Here is a 20,603-nt window from a genome sequence, read left to right as displayed (position 1 = left end):
GGTGGGGTGCAATAGGAATAGATGATGCCTTCCATGTGTGAACAGCCTGTCAATACTCACATGGATGATCATGCGGGAGAAATGGCTACTATGTTGAGAAAGATATTGGGGTAAATTCTCTGGTCTAGACCTCCATGAGAATCATAGTGGGTGGAATGGTCCGTTGACCCTGGGTGGGTATTTCCAGTCTCAGGGTGGGCAGGGCCGGAACCCTCTTCCTCACCGCCCCCATTATGTTTTGTTCCCTTGGAACTGTAAACCAGGACAAGTTAGTTTTGAGGTTGGGGATGGAGCTAGGAAAGTACAAAAGGTTTAATAATCTTTACAAGGTTTAGTTTAGTTGAAATTTCTTTTAACGTTTTTTTATTCATTCGTGGGACATTGGCATCACTGGCTGGCCAGCATTTATTGCCCATCCCTAGTTGCCCTCGAGAAGGTGGTGGTGAGCTACCTTCTTGAATTGCCTCAGTCCACGGGCTGTGGGTTGACCCACAATGCCGTTAGGGAGGGAATTCCAGGATTTTGACCTAGTGACTGCGAAGGAACGGCTGATATATTTCCAAATCAGGATGGTGAGTGACTTGGAGGGGAACTTGCAGGTGCTGGCATTCCCATGTATCTGCTGCCCTTGTCTTTCTAGATGGAAGCAGTCGTGGGTTTGGAAGGTGCTGTCTAAGGATCTTTGGTGAACTTACACAGATGACACTCGACTCGTTCATTCTCTCAAATTAAAATCATAATTGATATAGATTTCTATTTGTGGCTGAATTTTCAAACACTCCCCGAGTTATAAATTAGGTGAAACTTTTAAATTAAAAAAGTGTCAGTTCAAAAAATTTCTGCACTTTGATGATCCAAAGAACGTCAGATGCAATGCTAAATATTCCGTTAAGATGCCTTTGTTAAGTATAAAGTTAAACTGATTGAGCAGTGATCTGGACAAATTATTGAATGATTTAGATAAGTTTATATTGTTCTTCCCAGAACAAGTTTAACTATTTAAACTATATCTGATTATAGTTAGCTAATCTCTTAAAAAAAACTTTACAATTTCAAATAATTTTCCAACCAAATTTGATATCAGTTTTGCATATTAATTTAAAAGAACACAAGTCAGTGTTAGCAAATAAGACACCCCTCCTGGATTTGTGAAAGCTTCTAATAAAGGCTCTTTCCTTTTCTTAAAATTGGGTTGCCAGAAGGAAAGAGGAACTCAGCAAAAAAAAACAGAGCTTCATGTTGCGGTCCAGGCACACTTTCCAGAGACAGTACTGCTACTTGTGAGACCTAATCAGGGTGACTGCCCAATCTAATGCAACCCCCCCTTCAACTTCACTGACATGCACAGATACAGATAGGATTAAAAAGGTCACTTCACAGATAGCCAACGAAACAACACCCTGCCATTCCGTCTAATTTGTATTAAAATTTAAAAACCGTTCCGAGGTTTGAAGGGATAACGGTTGGGCCAATTTATCTGGGGAAGCTGCAAAATATTCAGTGAACATATTAGAAATTCTGCTTAAAGAAACATTTATTAAATAGGGATTACTCTCCATGCATCATTTGGTAAATTAGAACAAGAGGTTTTTGAAGGCAGAAGACTTTTACATAAAGCATTCTGCAGCACTTTTCAATGTAATGAATGAGGTAATATTTGGGTTGCCTGGAAAGAATTAATTTAAAAAAACACATTTTGGCATAATTTCACATTTGGTAATTTCAAAACCATCAAAACAATGGGATAAGTTGCTAACTTGTATAAGCCTACGCATGAAAATCTATCCTAAATATTTATTCTTCCTCCTTCAATATCAATCCCTATTTTTAAGCAGCTTTAGACTTAGGAGAGAATATATTTTGCTTGGCTTAATTTAATAATGTGAAAAAAAAAAACCCAAATGAAATCTGAACTACAATTACCAACCAGGTGTGAACAGAATCTGTAACAAACTGCTTTGTCTGTACGTTTCTCCCCCTCTTGTTAGAATGCGTTGCATGCAGCATTACAGTGATAGACCCAGAAACATTCATGCAGGGATACAGCAAGAATTCGTAAACGTAACCAACTAGAGCAGCAGGCTTTCCACACTTGACCAGGGGCAGCCAGAATAGGATTGTTGCATTGGCATTTGAGTTTTAAAATCAGAATTTCATTTAATAACCTTACAATAAAGCATTATTAATTGCAAAATCGTTAATTAGCATGCCTTTGAGCATTGAGCTGCATTTAAAGTTTATTTCAAGAAAGGATAGAATAGATCACATCTGTCCTCAATGTGTCAATAAAATGGGAGCCTTACTATTTATCCATCCCTTTCAAGGATAATGAATAACATCTCCATCATCTGCAACCATCAGCTCTTGTACACGCCAAGTACTTGAGGCCCATGTAGGCGTTTTCTGATACATTTTTGACTCGCTTGCGGGAGCAATTCTTTGTATTATAGTTTAAGAACCTTTTACCCAGCGAGTGGATTAAAGATCAAGGTTATTGTTTTGAACAGAGCTGGAAGAACACATGGTCTCACTGAATTTCGAGTTTTAGTTTGACAAAAGGACTGTTGGCCATACAATACATATTAGAAACTAACTATGGAATAGTAGGCTTTGACAGCCAAACAGACGGCTTTCTCCAGAACAGTTCTCTAATCAAAAGACATCTTTGGAGATGTAATAGCGCGAGTTGCTTCTTCAGTACGATGGGGGAACTAACACAAATACATTCTTCCAACTTTGCTTCAAAGCTGAGGTAAATACGGGTGTACAAAATATAGGAAATTCTTTTATCCGTTTCATCTTGAGCCATTGTACTGTATAGTTAAGAAGACAGTAAGTAAATAGACAGATGAGCAAATAGGCAGCCTGGTCCCAGGGCACTGCCAATGTCATAGGAGGTGGCTGCGATGAGGTTCTTCATGGCAGCTCACGACATGTCTTCCTCAGATTCAACCTCCTGTGAAGTACGTACCTTGCTCTTGGGATGTCTCCCCCTTGCAGCAACCTAGATTGGGACCTGCAGAAGGAAAGTGATGTTGCCTCGCTATGACACAACGCACCCAGTATGTGGCCATGCCCTGCTGCCACCCCCCCCACTATCAATTTGTATCACCGTTAAGGTTTCATTTTGTTGGCACCACTGCTTGTTTAACCAGTGGCTTCAGCAGATCCTGATTAATGGAACACTCCACAAGAGGCAGCCCAGGCTGAAATTGGAAGACTCCAAAAATCAAAGGACTCACAATTCTGAATTCTCAACACAAGGACACTGAATAAATGTGCCATAAATCAAAAGCAATTCAATATGACAAAACTTTTTTTTTAAAAAAAAGCAAGGTATGTTTTACCCCATCCAATCTTGGGCCAACAAAATCGAGAAGTGTTTTGTGGCTGCAAAAATAACCACTCCTCGGTGGAGAGTGCTTTGACAGTATGATGTTCAGGAACATGAATGAATCACTGCAATCTTCAAAAGCACAAAATTATCCTGTCATAACATTCTTGATCATAATGAAGTAGGTGACAAGGACAAATAAGTCAATGCATATCCTGCAGGAACTTGTAAATGATAATAAGAGAAACAGAAAAGCTGGTCAGAATTTGAAATATGAGGCAGGATTTTCGAAAGGATAACAGACGGAGAAGCAATACAATGCAACCCGCGGCACTGTGCTTGTCCGTGGCAAATACATAAAGAATTCATGCTGGCCGCAAGAATTGGATGAGTGCAACAGTTTGTGTTGAAGCGGGGAGGTAATCAATTCCACAAGTTGCCCTCACTGAGTATCTATTGCCTGAAGAAGCCAGTCAGGGAGTTAATTCAAATTGATCTTCTGGTGGCAAACTTGGTCTTTGGTGACGTGAGGGAGAAAGAGCCAAACAAGAGAACCTTTTTGTTTTCAAAAACTTCAGGAATAACTGTTCATTTGCACTTCAGTCCAATGGCAATAAGGATTTATTGGGAGACCTCAGCATTCAATCAGTGGCAAGACTATCAGAGCTTCAGGAGGTAATTACGATCGCCATGCAAGCAGCTTACTCTTTCACTGAGCAGGATATCACTTTTTAAAAAAAATCTCATTACTCCACTGGGAATGAAAGAAGGCATTTCAATGGTTGATGTTCCCCAGGATGGCTCACTCGATATTGTTTAATACTGCAATCTCTCTTCTGGTTTACCTATACTGATTAAATGAATACCATAGCCAAAAAAGGTTAGAAAATAATTCTATCCTTTTTCTTAAACTGAAAAAAATACTAAGCTTAAAACTTGTATCCTTTGGTTTGCATGCACACATTACAGTCCTCAGAGACCGATAACCTTTAAGATATCTGAATATCCACTGACTAAATGGAAGGATCATACAACAATACATCAAGCTTTAAAGACTTTTATCGTAATAAACAAACCAAAAGCAACATTGTCTGAACACTACTCAGTAGACAAGTTGTACTTTAAACTACAGGAAAGATTCCCTGTTCAACTTTTTAAATAACCAAAAATCGCCCTCCTGGCTATACCTTACTCTGTCTTAAATGAACACTTCATTCTCCAGGAACCAGTCAAAGATAATGGTTTGCTTCCTTTGACCTTTTCCAGATAACTTCTCATCATCAAATTGATTTTCACGGTGAGGGATTCTTCCCTGTAGCAAAAGCTAGGTGAATCTTCCAGCTTAAGATTCCAGGAATCTTCCACGTTTACAAAACCTGACATTCTTAGTACCTCCCTGAGTCTTGGGGACCAACAATTTACCCAGAGTTATCACAGATGCTCTTGCCTTTTTCCACAGGTGTGTTTTTGCACCTTCTTCTCAGTAAATCTATCTGGGCCTCATTGCCCCCATAACAACCAAGCCAGAAGGGCTTGTTAACGAGCAGGTTTTGGTGCAGGTCATTTGAACCTCTTCACTACTCTATTTTACCTCAAATTAAACAGACAGTTGCAAAACAAAGTGAGCTTATTCTCCTTGTATTTGTAACATGCTCAAGTCAAATGTATAAGGTGAACTCTGAACTTGGAATAAACAACTAGAAATGAATTTTTTTTAAAAGGGTTGTTTGATTCTAAAGTTTGCTTTAATAGCCGAGGAAATTGATGGGTTCAGCACCACATCCAGGAAGTAACAAAACTAATAACTTCTACTAATTGCCCACAGCCCCGTGAGAGAATTTACAATGTTTCAGAGACTTAAAAGATAAAAACAAATTACTGCAGATGTTGGAATCTGAAACAGAAACAGAAAATGCTGGAAAATCTCAACCAGGTCTGACAGCATCTGTGGAGAGCGAATAGAGCCAACAAAAACAGAAAAATGCTGTTTTTGAGTCTGGATGACCCTGACTCGAAACACCAGCGCTATTCTCTCTTCACAGATGCTGTCAGAACTGCTGAGCTTTTCCAGCATTTTCTGTTTTTGCTGCCTTAGAAGATAACTTAGGGGGGAAATAACTTCAGGGGAATCATGCCTCCACAGCAAGGATATTAAAAATATTTAGATGTATTGAAGCTTTAAACTTGCCCTTTTATTCTCCATGCACCCCCTTGCATCCTTATCCCACCCTTTGCTGATAGCCACCACTTTGGCCCTGTAGATTTAGGCAGCTGACAGCAGTGATCGACAGTGGCATTGGAGGTGCTTGGGGCACAGTGAAACCTCCAGGCTTCCATCATTTCTGACCTGCGTTCAATTGAGATGCCTCCGTGGCTCATGGTACTGGGAACTTGCTTCGATTGCTACCTTTGCTGATATAGGGGTTTGAAGGATGGGTGGGAGTGGAGGTGGAAATGGAGATAAAGTAGTTTCCATTGGAAGTAGTTGACACCCAAGCATGATTTAACCTATCCCCAATCTCTTGATCTATCTTGGAATCTGTTACTCAGCAACCCTCAGTCCAACTGTGCAAGGATCATCCAACTCCACAGAAAACCTGGCTTAAATTTTGACTTTTTAGATACTTTGCATAAAAGTTGTGATAAAAATTGATTTGTGACAGTAACTGTCAACTGGATTAATACTTGAAAGGGAGAAAGTTGCAAGCTGATAAAGAGCAAGAAACTGGGTCTAACTAGATTTCTCTTTCAAAGAGAAATGGGTTCAAATGGCCTCCTCCTAAAATTATCTGAAAGAGAGGCCGCCATAGAGGTTACTTTAGCAATAATTACTTTATATTAACTCTACCAACTGCGAGGAAATAAAGATAATTGGGATAGCATGGGCAAGATTCCTGTCTATTGATAAAGATCAATTTCAATGTATATCGTTAACAGCTTTCTGTAATTGTTCTGTACAGATGTTTAGAGCATGGCTCCCTTTTCAATGGTTCCCTAATGCAAAATTATCAAGAACATCAGATAGCCTTTAGCACAATTTCTATCAACCTAGTTTATGTACAGAAGGTGCACGGATCCAAATGTTTGCCCAACGGAAGAAATCCATTTGTTAGGTTTGTCGAAGAAAACCCCAACAACACTAAAGCCAAATGTAGGACTGACATTTTCAAAAGGTGGAGATGCCGGCGTTGGACTGGGGTAAACACAGTAAGAAGTTTAACAACACCAGGTTCAAGTCCAACAGGTTTATTTGGTAGCAAAAGCCACACAAGCCTTTGGAGCCCCAAGCCCCTTCTTCAGGTGAGTGGGAATTCTGTTCACAAACAGGGCATATAAAGACACAAACTCAATTTACATGAACAATGGTTGGAATGCGAATACTTACAGCTAATCAAGTCTTTAAGCTACAAACAATGTGAGCGGAGAGAGCATCAAGACAGCTAAAGAGATGTGTATTGTCTCCAGACAGGACAGCCAGTGAGACTCTGCAGGTCCAGGCAGGCTGTGGGGATTACAAATAATGTGACATGAACCCAATATCCCGGTTGATGCCGTCCTCATGTGTGCGGAACTTGGCTATCAGTTTCTGCTCAGCGACTCTGCGCTGTCGTGTGTCGTGAAGGCCGCCTTGGCAGAGTCGCTGAGCAGAAACTGATAGCCAAGTTCCGCACACATGAGGACGGCCTCAACCGGGATCTTGAGTTCATGTCACACTATCGGTAACCCCCACAGCTTGTCTGGATTTGCAGAATCTCACTGGCTGTCCTGTCTGGAGACAGTGCACATCCCTTTAACCTGTGCTTAATGCTCCCTCCATTCACATTGTTTGTACCTTTAAGACTTGATTATCTGTAAAGGCTGCATTCCAATCATTATTCTGTAAATTGAGTTTGTGTCTCTGTATGCCCTGTTTGTGAGCATTTCTCCACTCCACCTGACGAAGGGACAGCCTGTTTCGAAAGCTAGTGGCATTTGCTACCAAATAAACCTGTTGGACTTTAACCTGGTGTTGTTAAACTTCTTACTGTGTGTTCCAAGGCAGAGTTGGGAGAACAATATCGCTCCATTACACTTTATGGCATCATTGTAATCCTATAATGTCACTGACCTTTTACCTTTCACAGAACAGAGGCAGATTTTCTTTATTTTCCTAAGGGATGGTTTTATTCAATTCACTGAGCAACATCCGATGATCAGGGCCACTGCTTAGTTGTGTCAAGGGACCATTTGTGAATTATGGCATCAACTTTAAATGTCACTTAATTTAGATTGTCTCATTGATATTCTTGGCTCTGCCAACTCTACCATGTATTAAAATAGAGTTGAAGTCTCCCCTTTTCCTCAGGACTATTCAGACCAGATGAATCCATTATCACCCAAGTTTGAGAGAAAGTGCTTCACAAACCCTTTTAGAAAACAAGGAATAGGTGCAAGAGTAGGCCATTTGGCCCTTTGAGCCCATTCCACCATTGAATGAGATCACGGGTGGTCTTCAACCTCAATTCCCCCTTCCTACACTAACACATAATTCCCTTCCTACTCAAAAATCTTCCAATCTCAGTCCTGAATCTATTCAATAGCTTTGCATCCACAGATCCCTAGCATGGAAAATTCCAAAGACTCTCAACCCTCAATGAAGTAATTTCTCCTTAGCTCAGTCCTATATTCAGGATCACTTGTCCTAAACCACCCAGTCAAAGGAAATAGCCTACCAACATTTACACTGTCAAGTTCCTGAAGAACTTCATTTACCATGCATGCGATGCAATGGAATGAATTATTGCATGGTGTGTCTTTTTTACATTTTAGCTTCTTGCCTTTCATAGAATCCCTACAGTGCAGGAGGCCGCCATTTGGCCCATCGAGCCTGCACCGACAACAATCCCACCCAGGCCCTATCCCCACAACCACATGTATTTACCCTGCTAATGCCCCGAGGGGCAATTGAGCATGGCCAATCAACCAAACACATACATCTTTGGAGTGTGAGAGGAAACAGGAGCACCTGGAAGAAACCCACGCAGACACGAGGAGAACGCGCAGACTCCGAACAGACAGTGACCTGAGGCCGGAATAGAACCTGGGACCCTGGCGCTGTGAGGCAGCAGTGCTAACCACTGTGCCACAATGCCACCATCGTGTCCAAAGAGAAAAATATTGGAAAGGCATATTTTTATTCAGGTAGTAGCCCTTCTCAGCATTTAAAAAAAAAATCAAACAGTTGGCATTTGCCATTCTTCACACGAACTGAGCGGCACAGTAGTTAGCATTGCTGCCTCACAGCACCAGGGGCCCCAAGTACAATTCTCAGCTTGGGTCACTGTCTGTGTGGAGTTTGCACATTCTCCCCGTGTCTGCACGGATTTCCTCCGGGTGCTTCTGTTTCCTCCCACAGTCCAAAGATGTGTGGGTTAGGTGGATTGGCCATGCTAAATTGCCCCTTAGTGTCAGGGGGACTCGCTAGGGTAAATGCATGGGGATATGAGGATAGGGTCTGGGTGGGATTCTAGTCGGTGCAGACTCGATGGGCCGAATGGCATTCTTTTGCACTGTATGATTTAAACGGAATCCTACACTTGGCATGAAAAAGAAATGCTGTTGGAATTGGACTAGTTTCAACGTTGATTCTTTGGGTTGATGCTATAACGCTTTATCAAAAGAAACCTGCTTTTGTCAGGAGTGTCCATATTCAAACTAAATAACTAACAACAACACTGTGGGCCATCAAAAAAAAATCTGCTTAGTGGAGAGGCAAGAGTTTGTTTTTGAAAAGTGATCCTGAATTGCAAAGCATTTTTCAGAGGATTGGGTAACACTTCCTCTGAAGACACAAGCATGCAGCAGTCACAACATCGCAATCTGTCAATACAAAACTAACAGCCACACTGTCGGGGAAATTCATTCAATGTGAGGTGACAGTTTAACTTGTACCCTGAAGCTCTGTCAGTGGGGTTCAGCTTCGATACTCAACAAACTGCTGCTGATCTTCCAATGTACAAAAGGGAAAAATAAAATATAGAGAGAGGGCAACAAGCAAGATGGTATGTGGGTACTGTACCTTCGGAGATGGTGGGGATGGTGGTAGTAGTGGTGGTTGTAGTGGGAGGTGGGGTAGTAGTGGGTGCATCTAGATGGTAAAAAGGAAAAAATGAATAAAAACACAAATGAAATACACAACATCTTTCCACATGAAATCACAAAAAATGAAAAAAATTGTAAATAAATAACATATGCTAATTTCTTTGGCTCGTGTGATGGCTTTTTCCAATCGCGTTCCCTTCCCTTCAAAACATGTACCATTCCCAATCGTGTCAGAAATTGTGACATAAAACAGAAATGCCATAAGCTTCATCTAACACTCAAGAAATGGAAGCAACCACAACTTGTAGATAAATCCCAGATGGCTTTTTAATGTGCTTCCTCACATTCTTCGCAACTTTTCCCAGATATTGAAATAATTACTGTGCATTGCTAATGGCATTGGATTTAAGATGTTCTATGCCAAGATATAGGCTTAACATCAAAATTGTGTTTAGTGAGCAATTCAATGTAGCAGAACACCTCAGTGCGATGTCATTAGCTTGGAGATGCTGCTGAGTGTGGTGCCTTAGATATGGAAGGAATGCAAGAATAGTGATGAAAGGTCACATTAACCGCTTTAACTACAATAGCTTCTGAATTCTGGACTTTGCTTTTTCTGTTTAAAAAACAGCTCAATTCTCGCCACAGTATACTCTTGGTCAATGTGCTCTTGGTTGCCAGGGAGGCGAAGGTCCAGTGGCATTATCACTAGACTATTAATCCAGAAACGCAGCTAATGTTCTGGGGACCCGGGTTCAAATCCCGCCATGGCAGATGGTGGAATTTGAATTCAATAACAAGTAATACCTGGAATTAAGAATCTACTGATGACCGTGAAACCATTGTCGATTGTCAGAAAAACCCATCTGGTTCACTCATGTGTTTTAGGGAAGGAAATCTGCCGTTCTTACCTGGTCTGGCCTACATGTGACTCCCGAGTCACAGCAATGTGGTTGACTCTCAACTGCCCTCCAAGGGCAACTAGGGATGGGCAACAAATGGTTAGCCAGCGATGCCCATGTCCCACAAATGAATTTTTAAAAACTGTCAGTAAAGGGACAGTTATTTTTAAACAGACATTACCTCAGAGTGCATTAAGCAAAAATGTAGGTGGGAAGATGGTTAGAACCCATTTAACAATTTCAATTTAAAAAAAAGTCCCTCAGGCCACAATTTATAAAATGTTCCACTGCAAAGTAGAATGCCTAACAGCACTGTGGGTGTGCCTACATTATTTGGACTGTAGCAGTTCAAGGAGGAAGCTCGCCCACCATCCTCTCAAGGGCAACGAGGGATGGGCAATAAATTCCGGACTAGCCAACAATGCCCACATCCCACAAACGAATGATATAAAGAAGCTTTAATTGTGTAACCTCCTTTTGATAGGCAGGCGATTCAACAGAGCATTCAAGAGCTTTGGTGCCCGAGCTTCAGGAAGGGCAAGAAATAATTTGCTGGAGATCTTAGTGCCATGATGGAAAGGTGTAAGGTGGAAACTGGACTGTTCCGCCAAGGTGGAAGTGGTGGAAGAGAAGGTCTTGATCATTTACCACTTAATCAGTGACTTTTATGATAATACTGATAATTTATGATAATATGGAGTTAGAAGAGATAGGAGAGGTGATGAATGAATACTTTTCTTCGGTGTTCACCAAGGAGAGGGGCCATGTTTTTGAGGAAGAGATGGTGTCACAGGCTGAAGGAAGTAGATGTTCGGAGGGAAGATGTTCTAGCAATTTTGAATAAACTGAAAGTTGATAAGTCCCCTGGGCCTGATGAAATATATCCTAGGGTTCTTTGGGAGGCAAGGGATGAGATAGCAGACCCTTTGGCATTGATCTTTGCGTCCTCACTGTCCACGGGGGTGGTGCCAGAGGACTGGAGAGTGGCGAATGTGGTTCCTCTGTTTAAGAAAGGGAATAGAAATGACCCTGGTAATTATAGGCCGGTTAGTCTTACTTCGGTGGTCGGTAAGTTGATGGAAAAGGTCCTTAGGGATAGGATTTACGACCATTTAGAAAGATGCAGCTTAATCCGGGTTAGTCAGCACGGATTTGTGAAGGGCAAGTCTTGCCTCACAAATTTGATAGAATTTTTTGAGGAGGTAACTAAGTGTGTAGATGAAGGTAGTGCAGTTGATGTCATATACATGGATTTTAGTAAGGCGTTTGATAAAGTCCCCCACGGTCGGCTTATGAAGAAAGTAAGGATGTGTGGGATAGAGGGAAGTTTGGCCGATTGGATAGGTAACTGGCTATCTAACAGAAGACAGAGGGTGGTGGTGGATGGAAAATTTTCGGACTGGAAACTGGTTACCAGCGGAGTGCCACAGGGATCAGTGCTTGGTCCTCTGCTCTTTGTAATTTTTATAAATGACTTGGAGGAGGGGGCTGAAGGGTGGATCAGTAAATTTGCTGATGACACCAAGATTGGTGGAGTAGTGGATGAGGTGGAGGGCTGTTGTAGGTTGCAAAGAGACATAGATAGGATGCAGAGCTGGGCTGAAAAATGGCAAATGGAGTTTAACCCTGACAAAAATGCGAGGTGATTCATTTTGGTAGGACAAAATTTAAATGTGGATTACAGGGTCAAAGGTAGGGTTCTGAAGAATGTGGAGGAACAGAGAGAGCTTGGGGTCCATATCCATAGATCTCTGAAGGTTGCCACTCAAGTGGATAGAGCCGTGAAGAAGGCCTATAGTGTGTTAGCTTTTATTAACAGGGGGTTGGAGTTTAAGAGCCGTGGGGTTATGCTGCAACTGTACAGGACCTTGGTGAGACCACATTTGGAATATTGTGTGCAGTTCTGGTCACCTCACTATAAGAAGGATGTGGAGACACTGGAAAGAGTGCAAAGGAGATTTACCAGGATGCTGCCTGGTTTGGAGGGTAGGTCTTATGAGGAAAGGTTGAGGGAACTTGGGCTTTTCTCTTTGGAGCAGAGGAGGTTGAGAGGAGACTTGATAGAGGTTTATAAGATGATGAGGGGGATAGATAGAGTGAACCTTCAAAGACTATTTCCTCGGGTGAATGGAGCGGTAACTAGGGGGCATAACTATAGGGTTCATGGTGGGAGATATAGGAAGGATGTCCGAGGTCGGTTTTTTACTCAGAGTGGTTGGGGTGTGGAATGGACTGCCTGCAGGGATAGTGGAGTCAGAAACTTTAGGAACATTTAAGAAGCTATTGGATAGGCACATGGAGTACTTCGGGATGAAAGGGAGGAAATAGCTTGATCTTGGTTTCAGACAAAGCTCGGCACAACATCGTGGGCCGAAGGGCCTGTTCTGTGCTGTACTGTTCTATGTTCTATACTGGTACCCATGGCATATTAGGGGAAAATTAAATGAACGGAAAATAAAAGATGTCAAAAAGGCAGCAGTATTACTTTTCAGAAACATAGCAACAAAGCTTATCGGCGGAGGGAAGCCATTTTGATAAGCTCTATCATGAATGGAAAATGTGCCAATATTAAGGAACTGTACTTTAAATGTTTTAAACCAATGAAAATTTGAATTTAACGAAATACAGGTACAGGAAATAAAAATTCTTTTTGAAGGATTGGCTCTGTTTCATGCTAAGAATGTTCTTATTTCAATTTTCATCGTGTGTCTATCACAGTCTCTCATATTGTCATGATGCAGTTTGATAAGGGGAGTGAAAAGTCAACCTATATTTACTGTAAATTCTCAATCAAAATCAATTAAAAATTTATTTGTGATGGAACAAATTCTTGTTCAAGATAAAAATCAATGTTTAAAATTTCTGAAACAAAACCAGGAAATGAATCGTCAACTTTATGTGGCCCTTTGTGGGGAATGTTTACTGTTATGTTAAATACAAAAAACAAGGCGGCAGATTACTACCTGAATGGCTGTAAATTAGGAGAGGGGAGTGTGCAGCGGGACCTGGGTGTCCTTGTGCACCAGTCGCTGAAGGTAAGCGTGCAGGTGCAACAGGTGGTAAAGGAGGCAAATGGTATGTTGGCCTTCATTGCGAGTACAGGAGCAGGGATGTGTTGTTGCAATTATACAGGGCCTTGGTGAGGCCACACCTAGAATATTGTGTGCAGTTTTGGTCCCCTTTTCTGAGGAAGGATGTTCTTGCTCTCGAGGGACTGCAACGAAGGTGATTCCGTGGATGGCGGGACTGGTGTATGAGGAGAGATCGACTAGGTTAGGATTGTTTTCACTGACACTCAGATGAATGAGGAGGGATCTCACAGAGACTTATAAAATTCTAACAGGACTAGACAGGGTAGATACAGGGAGGATGTTCCCGGTGGTGGGGGAATCCAAAACCAGGGATCACAGTCTGAAGATTTGGGGTAGACCATTTAGGACGGAGGTGAGGAGACATTTCTTCACCCAAAGAGTGGTCAGCCTGTGGAATTCATTACCACATGAAGTAGTTGATGCCAAAACATTGAATGTATTCAAGAGACGGCTAGACATAGCACTTGGGGCAAACGGAATCAAAGGCTATGGGGAGAAAGCAGGATTAGGCTATTGAATTGGACGGTCAGCCATGATTGTAATGAAAGATGGAGCAGTCTCGAAGGGTCAAATGGGCTCCTCCTTCCTATCTAATGCTGGAATCCCACCACCTTATTTATTGGGATGTGAGTCGTCATTGGTGTGAACAGAATTTATTGCCCATTCTTCTTTTTTACTTTAATTCCAATCAAAAAAGCTAATTCAAATCCATCATGGTCCCCACATGAGAGACAAACAAGATCCAAGCTGACAAGACAAGTGGTGAGCCACCTACAACTGACTGGCCAATAATGCCATTTCAGAGGGCAGTTAAGAGTCAACTGCATTAATATGGGTCCAAAGTCACACATAGGACAGACCTGATGATGATGGCAGATTACCTCCCCGAAAAACATCAGTGAACCCGATGGAATTTATGACAATCCAGTAGTTTCATCGTATTTACTGAGACTGGCTTTTTATTCTGGATTATTAATTCATAGAATTTAAATTCTCCCACCTGCCACGATGGGATTCGAACTTGGGCATACAGAGCATTCGGCCTGGCTGCTGGGTTACTAATCCGGTGACGTTACCACTATTCCACCGTCCGTGTTTAGCAAGATGCAAGTACTCCAGTTTGAATTGCGAAGCAAGTGGCTCCAAACTAGTTTGTATTTTTTTTCTCAGCACTTGCTGTGAAATGGCTACAGCATCCTTACAAATCGCCCACAGACGTCTAAGGTCTTGGCACTTGTCCTCTGCTACTTGCACATAGCACATCATTACTGAAATAACTCATGATGCATTTGTAGTAAATTATCACATTACAGTGGGATAATCACAAGATATTTCTTGAAAAAGCCATCATCCGAACCAGAAAACACTGCTACGTAAATGATTGGGGGGTTCTTTTGGGAGGGGGTTGGAAGGGGTTGGGGAAGGGAGTGTTTCTTTAATCTAACAAGGGGAAAATTGATCCAAAACTTATTCAAATTAAAAATGAAAGTGAAAATTGCCACACAGCAGGAGTTTCATGGAAGGGAGAAGGAAATTCATAAGGAGGTTGGTTTGCCCACACTGCAAATTTAAATTTCTGTTTGACAATGGCTCTGACATTTCTCCAAATAGAAGATGCCTAATGCATCAGGTCTGCCTTATTGGAAGTGAACAAATAATGCAAACCACTGTCCTCCTCCCACCAACCACTGTTTCGATAAAATATTAATCCCGTTTCATACAAGCAGAACATTTAATTCACGGGCATTACCCTTTAGAAAGAGGAAGCACCTATAAATAGGTCAGACTCATCCGTGTGAGGAACACTCTCACAAGAATTAACACTGCGCTTTGCGGTGTTACATATAATGTGAAAGTAACTCAATTTGCAGAGAGATCGAAAATATGCACAGAATGAACAAAAAGCATTGCTGCTTTCACACTGAAACTCCTGCGTGTGCCATGAATGCCAGGGAAATAGATGATAAGAGTTGAAACACAGATCTACAATAGTACAGCAGCTGCAAAAACTCAACACAGAAAAGATGAGCAATTTTTTAATATGTCCTTGTGCTGAATTTTAATTAATACAAAGTGCTCGAGGTGACATTTTGCCTGATTTTCTTTTGCTGTGAATTGAAATCATTTTGTAAAACAAAACAGGTGAATTACATTTACATTTGCCCACATCAAATGCCAATTTCGGCATAAATTATTAACGCGACGTCACTTTTATTAAATGTTAGTAATGACAACAATTAGCAATAAATAATTCTGATCTCCCTGAAAGTGTGAAATTGTTATTCCACGGGTAACGAAAACCAATGTATTTTGGAACACATCAAATAAAGGGTTAACATTTTGATACAAGTCCATGGATTGTACCAGCACGTTTCATAGTTAACACAGATGGGAACAAATTGATTGGATTTAACGTCAGCTGACAGTTGCCTTTCTAACCGGTCTGATTTATTTTAGGTCTGCACACACACCACTCTGCACCACTCCCCCGCATATTATAAAAAACAGGAGTGTTAAAAAGAATAATTTACCTTAGCTTTACTTTGATTTGCTTAAGCAGCCAAAGCATGGAGGGGCGGGGTGGGGGGGGGGGGGGTGGGGGGGTAAACGCTGGAGTTACTGTGCCTGACAGCATGAGTGAGCTGGCATTAACATGCACAACTGAAGTTGGAGCACCACTGGATTAATGATCATCTCTCTAGCGATGTTAATTCAACTTGTTCACACTGCTGGGGCTCAGTCACACTCCCTGGACGGTAATCCTGAACGCTGTCACGGATGCTCGTTGAAAAAAGTTAAACGAACAGGAAGGTAGGAATAGAAGGCAGCATATTTAGCGATTCCTTCTAACAAAGCTTTTAGATATAAGGAGCACCAAAGGTGAGAGTGCTGATTTAAACAGCATCTTCCTGCTCCAGACTAGACTGCAGAGACAAAGTGAGGCGAGAGAGAGAGATCTACAGTTTATGAGAGACATTTAGGTGGCAATTGCAATTCATATCTGATTCACAGCCTGAAATGGGCTACTTTGCAAACCGCCTTTTGGAGCTAACCCATATAAATTATTGGGTTTTATCAGACAAGCACTACGTTAAATTAATTTTGAGCATCCATCATGCAATATTAATCAAATAGAGAGGTTAAAAATCACACCGTTACCGTGTGGGGAAAGGAGAGGGCGGCACTCCCAAGGGAATCACTGAGCACAAAAAACCCCCAGAAACCTGTTCCCCAAGTCCGCGCGGCCGGGGTTTCAACGTTACCACATTTGCGTTTCCGCTGTGCAGAATTGCCAATATTTTAGTGGGAAAAGGAGAGAAGAAGGGTCTGAAATGGTTTGGTAGTATTTTAATCAGTCACAAATGATACGGGCTCATTCTGTAGCAGCATGGAGGTACATTTAAAACGCTACACTTCAGCTGAAACTAATGGCAGGAGGAACCTGGTCAATTTCAGCGTGACAACATCAGTTACACGCTGGCTGAACACTTGCCGACAGCCAGTGAAAGGGGCATAATTCATTGCGACTATTACGAGGGGACTCTCGTCTTAGCGGATGGTTAGGATTTAGTTTGGGCAAAAGATAGAACTGAATTTGGTTGGAACGAGAACATGGGCTGCCGAAATTACCAATGGAACATTACTCAGTTAGAATGCAGTGACTACAAGATGAAGGAAGACTCATCTGAAAAACAGAACAAGTTGGAATGAGCTGTATTATTCCATGCAGTCTGTTCCAGCTCAATCGCCGTATTATATCTTTGAGAGGCCCATTGAAACATTACTGCATTCCACTAGATTGGTTCTCTTATACTTAAAATGTGCATCATTTCCCATCTCAGTTCGAGATCAGAACAGAAGGAATGTTCCCAATTACCAATTCTTACAGCTGCCAGCTGTTCTTGAAGCAAAATGAATTCTCCAATTTCTATAGTCGACTGTATTTTGGGAGTAAAATTTCTTGGGCTATTTGTATTTTATTGATATTGGAACACATCTACGAGAAACAGTGAATTTCATTTGTGCGAAGTGAACCGGTAATAGGCTGATCTCAAGGAGATACGCTGAATTCCACAATGATGGGATACAGAAACATTCACATCAGTAACGCTACTGATGGCATACTATTACTGTCAGTGTTATTCAAGAGGAGACAATCATGGATAAGCACCATCCTGCTTGGTCATCTCCATTTTATTTTAACATTAACAGTATAATGCTTTGGGATTTTTCTATGGAGTGCCCTCTGCACTATTTTCTTTGGTGAACTCAGCGCTGGATATTCTGAGGTGATGCTAACCAGAGGATTGTGTTGGGAGTATGTCCACCCCATGTCATTCCTCGCTCTGGGACGAACAAAATCTTGTGATTCCTAAATATGGGCTAAACACTGATCGAATGGGGGGGGGGGGGGGGGGGGGGGGGGGGGAAGAAGGGAGAAGCAAGCTAACCAATTTCCGGTTTCTTCCACCTTTCTTACATGGTCAAGGTGCTGTAAAACATTCCCTTGCTTTGATTTACACAGCTAGCAAAGGCTAGTGTCTGAAAGGCATGCTGGTTAGGTGCACTGGCCATGCTAAATTCTTCCTCAGTGTACCCAAACAGGCGCCAGAGTGTGGCGACTAGGGGATTTCCACAGCAACTTCGTTGCAGTGTTAATATAAGCCTACTGTGACACCGAGCGCCAAATTCTCCACCTTCGCTTACAGCAATGGCGAGGCACGAATGGCCAGAGAATTCTGGCCCAGAGGTCCATTGATAGCTGTTCACTGCAAGCATATCAACATGTAGATCTGGCTACTTTGTGAAGACAGTAAGAAGTTTAACAACACCAGGTTAAAGTCCAACAGGTTTATTTGGTAGCAAAAGCCACACAAGCTTTCGAGGCTCTGAGCCCCTTCCTCAGGTGAGTGGGAATTCTGTTCACAAACAGAACTTATAAGACACAGACTCAATTTACATGAATAATGGTTGGAATGCGAATACTAGTTTCACTGGCTGTCTTGTCTGGAGACAATACACATCTTTTTAGCCTGTCTTGATGCTCTCTCCACTCCCATTGTTTTGTTTCTTAAAGACTGGATTAGTTGTAAGTATTCGCATTCCAACCATTATTCATGTAAATTGAGTCTGTGTCTTATAAGTTCTGTTTGTGAACAGAATTCCCACTCACCTGAGGAAGGGGCTCAGAGCCTCGAAAGCTTGTGTGGCTTTTGCTACCAAATAAACCTGTTGGACTTTAACCTGGTGTTGTTAAACTTCTTACTGTGTTTACCCCAGTCCAACGCCGGCATCTCCACATCATGACTACTTTGTGAAGGCCAGTGTTTCTGTTGTGGGCTGTGTCATCACCAGCCGTTATAGCAGTGAGGACATTTCATTCCTCTAGATCATCTGTTTGGTGCCCAGATATTCTGCTCAACAGCACGGCCGGAAAAATATATCCTTTCTTTGGCTTGTCATCCACATTTGTGTCATTCTAACCAACAAAGTGCCTTGGGATATTTTTCCATGGTTAAGGTGCTATATAAATGCAAGGAAATCTGGAAGGGAAGGAAATCTGCCGTCCTTACCTGGTCTGACCTACACGCAACTCCAGAGCCACAGCAAAGTGGTTGACTCTCAACTGCCTTCGGGCAACTGGGGATGGACAATAAATGCTGGCCCGCCAGTGACACCCATGTCCCACGAATGGATTAAAAAAAAGTGGTTGCCAGGTTTATGCCCATTCCTTCAGCATTGGCTGCAGATTAACATCATTAAATCCTGCGGAGCAAATAGGCTCCAATAGCTCCTTTGATTGACATCACCCCAGAGAATCCACTAGAGTACTTGCTGAGATAGACAGATGGTGCTCAGGGTTCCATAGAAGATCTCAATGAAGAACAATGCTCTTTAAAAAATCTTTTGTCTCCAAAATTGAATCCCACTGAGGCGATCTATTGGGATAGGCTCATTTTTCATTGCAGCTAACCATAAAATTACCCTCGTCTTAAATTGGGATGCATTCTCAGAGAAGTGTTTTACGTCTGCAGCACTTAGTTCCGACTCGACAACCTTTACAGAGTCTCCCAGCATTACTGCACTATTGTTTTGCAAAATGCAATTGGTAGGATACTTTGAGTAGGGTGCATGCCACTCGCAAGGAAACATTATGTAATCATGCGGACAATAAATGCAATATGTGCATTAGGTTTCACGGACCCAGCTTATTATATACCACTCCATTATTGATTGAGAACATGATGGCGGATTAATGGAAAGCTGAATATCAATGGCGTGGAGAAAAATTCACTGCTGCGTCAAGACTTTCCACCACAGATTGTACTAAATGCAACTTGGATTATAGCCAGCTGTTGGCCTAATCATTGAGCAGTTGCCTGGGACTATCAAGTTACACCAATGGAATGGACCTGATTAAGTTTGACCAAGGGTCATCCAGACTCAAAATGTTAGCTCTATTCTCTCTCCGCAGATGTTGAGATTTTCCAGCATTTTCTGTTTTTGTTTCAGATTCCAGCACCTGCAGTATTTTGTCTTTATCTGATTAATTCCGGGCGGATTTGGGGTAACCCAACTGGGGCGGGGAAGAGCAGGGACAAGAGTTGAACTTGACAATCACCCACCACCCGAACTGGTCACCAAAGCAGCAGTAATGGTGACCAGAGAGAAGAGTTTGAAATTTAAAGTGTATTTATTAGTGTCACAAGTAGGCTTACATTAATACCTCAATGAAGTTACTGTGAAAATCCCCTAGTCACCACACTCTGACGCCTGTTCGGGTGCACTGAGGGAGAATTTAGCATGGCCAATGCACCTAACCAGCAGGGCTTTTGGACTGTGGCAAGAAACCGGAGCACCCGAAGCAGATACAGAGAGAACGTGCAGACTCCGCACAGACAGTGACCCAAGCCGGGAATCGAACCCGGTCCCTGGCGCTGTAAGGCAGCAGTGCTAACCACTGTGCTGCCCCCAACCCTATTTCAGGCTAGCGGCATGAGGGGATAAATGGAGAAAATATTTAATGAGCAGTTCCAATAATCCCATGTGCGTCAACTCAATTCTAACTTGAAAGTTAGAAATATGAGGTTTGGGTGTTTTTTTGTCTTTAATTTTTGAAGTGGTCGGGGAGGGAAAGGAACCCATAGAATGATGCTGATATTAAGCTCCAGATCTCCGAAACCAGCTGTAAAA

General features: G+C 42.1%; 1 protein-coding gene across 6 annotated transcripts in view; it reads right to left on the bottom strand.

The window, feature by feature from the left end:
- The window catches only part of cadm1a (cell adhesion molecule 1a), a 455,101-nt gene that overhangs the window by 44,435 nt on the left and 390,063 nt on the right, over positions 1-20,603 (bottom strand). For 3 of the 6 annotated variants that reach the window (XM_078198989.1, XM_078198991.1, XM_078198990.1), the window contains 2 exons: positions 9,393-9,461; positions 2,972-3,016 (listed from right to left, as the gene is read on the bottom strand). In XM_078198989.1, the coding sequence (XP_078055115.1) occupies positions 2,972-3,016; positions 9,393-9,461 (114 nt within the window). The remainder of the gene's footprint in view (positions 1-2,971; positions 3,017-9,392; positions 9,462-20,603) is intronic. The other 3 variants (XM_078198993.1, XM_078198992.1, XM_078198994.1) reach the window with 1 other exon arrangement.

The sequence above is a fragment of the Mustelus asterias genome, chromosome 27 (assembly GCF_964213995.1).
Source record: "Mustelus asterias chromosome 27, sMusAst1.hap1.1, whole genome shotgun sequence".
Taxonomy (NCBI): Eukaryota; Metazoa; Chordata; class Chondrichthyes; order Carcharhiniformes; family Triakidae; genus Mustelus; species Mustelus asterias.
The sequence above is the reverse complement of the archived record's forward strand: the minus strand, read 5'-3'. Positions and strand labels throughout refer to the sequence as shown.